An 8,343-nucleotide genomic window follows, 5' to 3' on the forward strand; every position below is an offset into this window, starting at 1 on the left:
ATGGTGGTTAGTTTTTGTGGTAAAACAATCTAATTGATTGAAAGGATCTGATCAAGTATGTCAGTTCAATTACGCTTTATTGGTTGTAGAAAAAAATCGATCGATAGCCTACCTTTTTTTTTTTTTACTTCAATCTTTATTGAACTTCATCATCAATGACAAACAAATAACATTGAATTGAACATGGGGTACAAACATTCGATTCAATAAGAGGATTTAAAGGCTTTGTGGAAAAAATAAATAAATAAAAGTGATAAATAAATAATTTAAAAAGTCACAATGCAAAAAAAAAACCATACATAAGCATCCAGATCATGGGGTACAAAACACTTACTTCACAGAGAGGATTTTAAGGTTTTGTAGAGAGTCACAGTCCGCATGGCTTTCTTGTTCGTCAGTCCTGTTAGTGTTTCAAAATACATTCTCATTTCATTTTTAAATTGGTGGATATTGGGTTTCCTATCAGACCATTTGCATTTATGAATATAGAATCTACCATATAATGTAATAAGGTTTAACAAAAATACTTGACTTTGGTCCATATCTTTTTTTTCAAAATAAAAAATAATATCCCTTGATCGATAGCCTACCTACAGTACGCCATTAAGCCTATGTTGACAAATCCGAAGAGCGAACGTGCGCGTGTCTGTGAGTGCGCGCGCGTGCCCACTATGGGCAGGTGTAACCGCGACGTCACAGCTGGACGTAATGGATTCTGTTTTTGATCCGTTCCGTTCCCACTCTGACGTCACAGTTCTCTATGACGCGTTCTATTGTTATCTATCTGGATTCCGTTTCGTCATACACGTGTGTGTTGTGAAGTTACAACTCTGACGTCACAGCTCTCCTTTTATAGTTTATCATGTCAAAGCCTTGACAGTCACTTTCTCACTGAGCCAACACACAGAGAGATCTACAGAGACTTTTCTAAGAAATACTAGAAAAACTTTCTGAAAATTACTCAAAACTTTCTTGAAATTACTCAAGACTTTCTAAACTACTGAAGCCTCAAGAAAACACCAACAATGGCGACAGTACAAGACTTTCCCAATGTGGGAAATTCAGCCCTAGATGTGTATTCAGCAGAGGAATTTGGAGAAATGCGTTGCAGCGATTTGGAGGTTCCCATCATCTCAAAAGAGTTCTTCCTCCCCATCTTTGAATCGTACATGAACAAAATCACGCAGAAGGAATGGATGATTCTGTTTGAGGGAAACATCACCGTCAAAATGATCGGCCTGCTGACCGACATGTGCAAAGAACTTGTAGTGGAGATCGGTGTTACCATCCTGCACGTCGTGACGCCTCAGGTTATCGAATGGAAACTGTCCCGGGTTTATGCGGCTCGTTCCCGCAGCCCCATCGACACTACGACACTCTCATGCTCGGTCAGGAACTACGAGTGGCTGACGGACGAAGATATCCAAGCCGCCATCGCAGATTCCTTTGACCGTAGCTTTGCTGAACTGCTAGGAGTAGAGCACGACATGCCCCAATCTGAAAGACTGGTGAATTTATTTGCTTCCCAGGTGAGGCACAGAGTGAACGAGACGTTGGCTGAAATCGATTCGTATGTATCTCCAGAAGAGGTTCCGGCTCAGGCAGAATCAGGAGAGCTTCCAGGTCAGGTAGAAGACCCTGCAGAACCAGAGGAGCTTCCACCTCAGCCACATATAGATGACTCCACCCACAGGGACATGGTGTATCTGCTGGCACAGATACTGAAAAGTGCAACAGAAGTGCCAGCCGACGACTCCAGCTCCGAGACTTCACAAGAAGCAGAGTTCCTTACCGACGAAGAATGTACGGACAGCGGCTGCTCAGTGTGTCTGTATAAGAAGAAGAAGGAGGCGGCGGCTCAGGCCGACAGCGAGGACGAAGCTTCTTGCGAACCAGCTTTGGAAAGTGTGGAAATCATCAATGAACCAGTTGGGTTCAAAGCAAAGACACAGAACAAAAGGATGCCAAAACAGCAGCACAGACAGCGTTCTCCCAGCCATGAGTATGAGCTGCTGCAGCCGGACAAGACCTTCCTCACGGTGTTCATTTCAAAGCTGGTGGAGCGCATCACCGACTCCACCAACACACGGTTAGTCAACGTGAACGTTGAGGGGATAGTGACACGTCTAGGAAAACGGATTCAGGAAAAACCAAGTCTCGTACTCCCAGGGACTGTTGGAAAGATCCACATCCCAGTTTTCAAGAAGCTTTGCCGCGAGTTTGGATCAGCAGGGCTGCTCTATGTCGCCATGGTGTCCAAGGAGAAAGCTTTTGACGAGGCTGTGGTGAAGACTTTAGAAGCTCAGCTGCAGAAGAACAAAGACAATACCAGCAGCTTCATGAAAAATGTTAGGAAATTCTTTGCCAAAAAAACCAGCAAATGTGAGGTGACCTACGTAGAAGAGTTTCACTATGACGACACCGACGACGAGAACGACAATGACAGACCAACAGAGACGCAGAAACGACCCGCCATCGCCAGGATGTTTTCCTCAGTAACCAATTTCCTGAGGAAGTCCTTTAACATGTGCATCAACTACATCTAATAACACGCCAGTATTCTTGATCGACCTTCCCCTCCGACTCTGTATTAACCTTGAAAAAAAAAGAAGAAAAAAAAAAGAAAAAATATTTTTCAAGATTAATACAAACTCTTACAAAGGATGTGCTTCATTAAATACTACTTCATTACAAAGGTCCGCTGTGACAAGTCTGACAAAAAAAGAGAAAAAAAAAAAGAAAAAAAGAAAAGACTCTACTCTGTCCCGACTTGTCCTCCAAAGACTTTTGTAATGGAGTAGTTGAACCATCCCTGAACACGTCCTTCCTAAGAGCAAGCTCAGCGCGGTGGAGGTTCACAGCCTCACAGGGAGGTTTCTGTGAGGACTTCACATGTCCTCCCCGCTGACATCGGGTTTTCTCTGGGTGCTCCAGTTTCTCCCACCAAAATAACAACAATTAAAAAAGAAAAAAAAAATCAAGTTTCTCCAGAAAATTTGTAAAGTTGAATAGAGTTGTTTAATTGATGTTAAGATTGATGTTATGACTGTAATGTGGTTTAATGGTCCGTCATTGGGGAGCAGCTGGCCTGAAATCGTGGCCTTGGTCCAAATGTGACGGGATCATACAAGGTTTTTATATTAAAACACTTTAGATCTGTTGTGAATAAAAATGAATAGTTCAAGACAGACAAAGACATGAATATGCTAAAATAAGAATACGGTATAAATACCAACATGAACATGAATGAATCCATCACGGCCATGGCCAAGGAAGTAAAGCTGCAATGAGACAGTGTGGTCGCACTAATTTGACACAATCAGTCTTCAAAATGCGGCAATCAGGTCAAAAATCATGGTTAAATGTTCTAGATTAAGAATTAAATTAAGCTCGGATGTAAAATCTTATTGATGGAATTGCACCATCATTGGTCTTTGAAAAGGGAATGTTTTAGTTAAGTTTAACGTACATCTAACATGTATAAATAGAGGGAACCATTCATTATGAACCTGCAAATCAGCGACATTATAATCTGGGTAAATCCATGTAGAGTGAGAGAGAGAGTGTGTTCGTGTTGTAAATTTGTCAAGGAGCTTCAGGAAACGGTGGTATTTATTTCAGCCTGACGACAAGTCACTTTATTTATTCAGCAGTTCTGACACAACTGTGGTGCTTCAATTCAAACAGTATCAATATGTTTGTGCAGCATACCAAGAGAGAAAAGAACACTGAATATACATTTATGAAAAGAGTTGACCTGTTTAAATGTCAGGGTGATCACATCTGGATCTTTTCACATTAATCTCTATCAGCCGTCTGGGTACATCGGAAAGTTTCCATGTCATATTCATGTTTCTAATATAAAACATAATGACGCCGTCCTTTAAAATGTGACCGCCAGACCTCTTAAATATAAATATCACATTGTGAATTTTCCACTGCTCTGGGTGTGTTTCCCCCTGGATGCAGAGCAGGATAAAGTGGGTTAAAAAAGTCCTTTGAATACTAACTTTTGTTACAGTAAGACAAACTTACCATACGACCTTCCACTGATACAACCATGTCATACTGTACCAACACTACTATAAATTAACTGCCAAGCTTCTTCAAACCATAAATAGAGGCCTTGTATTTCGGTGTAAAACATGAACTAGCCTATTCCTCGTCATCGAGTGCATTTGAAAGTCCTTGTAGTCTGGCGATGGCAGCGCTGTGAGTCGGTGCATTAGTGAAAACAGTCCCCACAAATAAAGGCGCTCCTCCCAGGATGTGACGGATAACTGTGCAGGAGCCCGACACCTCGATGTGAAAGCCAGAATGTCCCAGGTCCTCCTCTGTTCGCAGCGTGGCGTGACCCGACGGAGATGCAAAGAACTGGAAGATACGGTGAAGGGAGTCAAACGTTAGTCTTTTAAATGCCCTCCAAATAGCCCCTATAATTCATCTCAGCAGGCTTTTATTCACCTTCTATTAAAAAGAATAACTGAGTGCAGCAGGGAAATGATTAGAACTAGACTTTTCAACCCAGCCTTTATTTGTTCTTGCTGACCATGTGCCCGTTAAAGTATTATCATTCTATTTATCTTCGCTTCATGACAATGGTTAAGTCAAGTCACAATGCTGGAACAGTGTGGCTAAAATCTCCTTGTATTCTTTATTAATAAATAGCTACGCTACGGAGGCTCATGGGATTTCACCACGCTATGAGATAATAACGGAACATTACGAGAGTTACGAGTGTTTTCGAGGCAAATGCATGAATTTACCTCTAAAACAACTCTGTCTGGTAACGTTCTGTTATTATCTCATAGCGTGGTGAATGAGCAGGTCACAACTTGTCCACCAGAGCGTTTTGGAGTTGTTGGATTGTGTATTTCATGAGTTTGATGAGGGAAACCAAGAAATCCCATGAGCCTCCGTAGTGTAGCTCTGAGAAGCTTGCGGCTCTGCTCCGCCGTTCTAAAAACAGCTTGCACCAACAAATGAAGGTAACGAACATACTTCTAAGGCTATAGGGATTATGGCAATGGGCCAATTTGCCAAAATGTTGAACTATCCCATTAATACAAAGAGAAACTCACGGCTGCTCCTGTTGTTGGGTCGATGAAGTCCGCCCAGTATCCTGCGGTCCACAGAGCGAAACACATCTCCTTAGCACCATTCACAAACTGCAGTTGAGAGGAAGCACAATCAGCGGCCGTGTCAGATCTCACATGTTCACATCTTAAAACGATGAAGATGAAAGATGAAACACCAGAGGACTCACTCTGTGCAGCTGCTGATCTCTGTCCAGCTCTTCCGCCTCCTCCGCACACAGGCCGCTCCTCTGCGTGACCGTCACTACGGTGATGGAGGCAGCGGGCGCCGAGGGGAATAACAGCTCCAAATCTGGCACACAAAAATACACACAGAGAGTTTTGTCACTAGGGATGCGACAGCTGCCTTAACCTCAGGTTATAAATACTCTTATGTATAATTTAAAACAGGACGACTCCATTTACCTTTTCTTAACAGCTCAGGGCAGGAGTTTATGGAGCAGTCTGTGTCCGTCTGGTTAAAATACTGCTCCGCTTTGTTGACTCTCGTGGATATAGGACCCAGTTTTCCCTGATACACACACACATCCAGGTTTCAACATGCCACACTGACAAGCAATACAGATAATTTACTCTTAATGATAATAGAAACCTCTTTGGAAGTTATGTCTAAGCCTGATACATGCTGAAATCAAAGTTGTTCATAAGCAGCATACGTTGCAAATGCGCTACAATACAATAACACAGACTAAAGGCTAGTATGTATGGTAAGGTTTTATTATGACCATTATTAGATATAATAAAGGTTTTATCATTCCAACTGGTAACTTATTCATCCAATAAACTGTTATATATATATATGTATAACCGTTATATTTTCAAACATGAGTATAAAAAATGTTTCAGGGCCGTCTTTGCTGCTCTGAAATATATTTTCATTCATATTTTAATATGTTAACAACTAAAACCAATAAAAAGCAAGTAGATGACCTCAGTGTCTGCAACGCTAAGTGTGTCCTGTTAATATTACAGAGTAAAAATCTATTAAAAAAGTAACTTACCTGGAATTCACTGACAAACTGGGCCAGAACGAACTGGTGTCTCTCCATGCTGCTTGTTGTGGTGAGTACATCGGGCACCGTCCTGTGGACTGGCGCCTTCTTTTGGTCCGCCATGCCTTCCAGGTGACAGTCAAACCCGACGTTACCCGGCAACTGGAAGCGCTGGTCCTGAGGTCCGAATGGTCCCATGTTCTCGTCTGGCCACACAGTCCTGGGTCCTGGAGGAGGCACGACATGAATATTTGAGGACATTTTCTATGTCAACAACAACTCAGACTACTGGAGGAAGTAAACTGAAATAAAAAATTAGAGGGATGCTTCACCCAAAATAACTCAGAAAGTTCTCCAAACCCTTCATTGGCACGACAGTGAGTAGGAAATTGGTGAATTATTGATATGGGTGAAGTATCCCTTTAAAATGTAAACCATAAGTCTTCTTCAGACCAAGATCAAAGCTGCTGTCAACTGCAGAGTGTGGTACCAGTAGGAGATGTGTGCTAGCTGGATGACTCACCTGAGTCTGTGGGTGAAACAGTAATGTACGGCTCATCTGAGCTGGCGGCGGAGAAGGTCCTGGTCCTACCGACCCTGAGAGCAGCTAGCGCCTGGCGGGCAGCCGTCTGAGATAAGACTAGCCTGCCCCGACCACACAGCACCTACAGGGACACAAGACCTTCTGTTTATAGCATGCAACACTTTAGAGAAGAGTATTTAAATACACATGACCACAGTGGAAATCAGATTCACACTCCTGTTTGTTTATGGTACATAACTGGAGCACCAGATTTACATGCCCAGCTCATGTAACACCAGGCCGACACTGCCACAAGATAAGAATGACTTAAAGGGTTAAAATTAAGTTATAAATAAAGATTTACATAATGAAAAAACTGTAAGACACTTTGTACTAGTATTTTTGGAGTTTACGTTTTTTAAATTGGCAAACTTTTAAGCTGTGTTTGGTGGTAACAGTTTCAAGCAGCTCTGTGGGGAGGTTATGTCACTTACACTACTAGACATTATGGTCTGGTCTAGTCTTCTGCGTTTATTCTGTAACCTGTGGGATCAAAAAAGACAAGTGTTGAAATACAGGACAATCTACATATTTAAAACAACAACACAACACAAGCTAACTGCAAGTTTGCTAGTTGAAGTTACTTAACATTGTTCACATGATGCAATGATTGCATACACTTTAAACACGGATGTAAAAGCAGCATTATATGAGGCTAAGTTACAATCCACTGTCTGACAGCAGAGGTGGACTATTATGGATACACATTATCAATAACACGAAAGTTGAATGTTCAAAACAAACAACAGCTAGCTGCTCGTGTTAGCGCGGTGTTGGCTAGCTGCTATGGTCGGTCGACAAGAGAGGACACTTTCTCTTTTCAGACGCGTTTCTTTATTTCCCGACATGACAACAACTTTAAAACAATACCGAACAACTTAAGCAATGAATGAGCTAACCATCTGCATGATTAAATACAAATATAACTTTCTTAATGGGATTATATAGTGAATAGTACATGTTGTCCGTACCTGTCAAGTCGCACGTCCGCTTTACCATAAAGGGAAAAAAAACAAAACAACGGGAAGTGACGAGGGACAAATTTGCTCCTGCGCAGTTTGGAAACCAGTTACGTCAGCTCACATCAGAAGATATATAATGTTGAATGTCAAACTGATGATTAAGAGTTTCAACCGGGTTTTAACACGTAACTAATCAATACAATTTAATTTAAATTTAATTTAAGTGATATTTTCTCCTTCGCCGCATATCAAATATCACCGGCTGCGTTTCCTCCAAGTCTCCACAAGATGGCAGCAAATGACCGAGGGTTTATCAAACAGCACCGTTGCCTCTGTTTGCCTTGCTATGTTGTATGCCTTAGTGAAATACTAAGTGATTTAGAATGAATTAAATAAAAAATCATGATATTAAATAGTCTACATACTCTTAAATGTAATATTGCCCACTGCTGGAGAAAAGGGTGCCTGTATAATGAACATTTTGTGTCAATAATTTTAAAAAACAGACACATTTTGTGGCCTTTATGAACCCCTATGCATAATTTTACATTTTCCAGTTCTGATTACAAACAAATAAGCGTTGATTTTATATCAAGCGTTCGGTTTCAGGAGCAACACCTAATCAATACCTGCCGATTCACCCGATTGCCCAGTGTCAGTAAGTAGCTTGAAGATGTCACAGGCCTTAGCCCAGTGTTAGTGAGATGGCA

At 41.6% G+C, this 8,343-nt stretch overlaps 2 protein-coding genes across 2 annotated transcripts; one reads left to right on the forward strand and one right to left on the reverse strand.

The window, feature by feature from the left end:
- Positions 1–884: 884 nt before the first annotated feature.
- Positions 885–2,605, forward strand: LOC146990656 (uncharacterized). The gene has a single exon (XM_085803206.1). It carries the CDS (start codon positions 1,026–1,028, stop codon positions 2,544–2,546), a length of 1,521 nt encoding a protein of 506 aa, XP_085659332.1. The 5' UTR covers positions 885–1,025; the 3' UTR covers positions 2,547–2,605.
- Positions 2,606–3,627: 1,022 nt separating this feature from the next.
- LOC146990657 (cobalamin trafficking protein CblD-like) lies at positions 3,628–7,697 on the reverse strand. Its single transcript, XM_085796692.1, has 8 exons — positions 7,643–7,697; positions 7,106–7,154; positions 6,612–6,753; positions 6,098–6,315; positions 5,502–5,607; positions 5,267–5,388; positions 5,082–5,168; positions 3,628–4,374 (listed from the first exon to the last, which is right to left on the reverse strand). Exons 2-8 carry the CDS (start codon positions 7,115–7,117, stop codon positions 4,156–4,158), a joined length of 906 nt encoding a protein of 301 aa, XP_085652818.1. The 5' UTR covers positions 7,118–7,154; positions 7,643–7,697; the 3' UTR covers positions 3,628–4,155.
- Positions 7,698–8,343: the final 646 nt, after the last annotated feature.

The sequence above is a fragment of the Trachurus japonicus genome, chromosome 2, assembly GCF_045865225.1.
Source record: "Trachurus japonicus isolate A0001 chromosome 2, Traja_1.0".
NCBI lineage: Eukaryota > Metazoa > Chordata > Actinopteri > Carangiformes > Carangidae > Trachurus > Trachurus japonicus.

Coding starts and splice junctions, on each gene's coding strand:
- LOC146990656 (XM_085803206.1), top strand. CDS start 1,026: ATGGCGACAGTACAAGACTTTCCCAATGTGGGAAATTCAGCCCTAGAT.
- LOC146990657 (XM_085796692.1), bottom strand. Junction 5,608..6,097: donor AGTTTGTCAGTGAATTCCAG/GTAAGTTACTTT, acceptor TGTGTGTATCAG/GGAAAACTGGGTCCTATATC. Junction 5,389..5,501: donor CCCTGAGCTGTTAAGAAAAG/GTAAATGGAGTC, acceptor TTTGTGTGCCAG/ATTTGGAGCTGTTATTCCCC.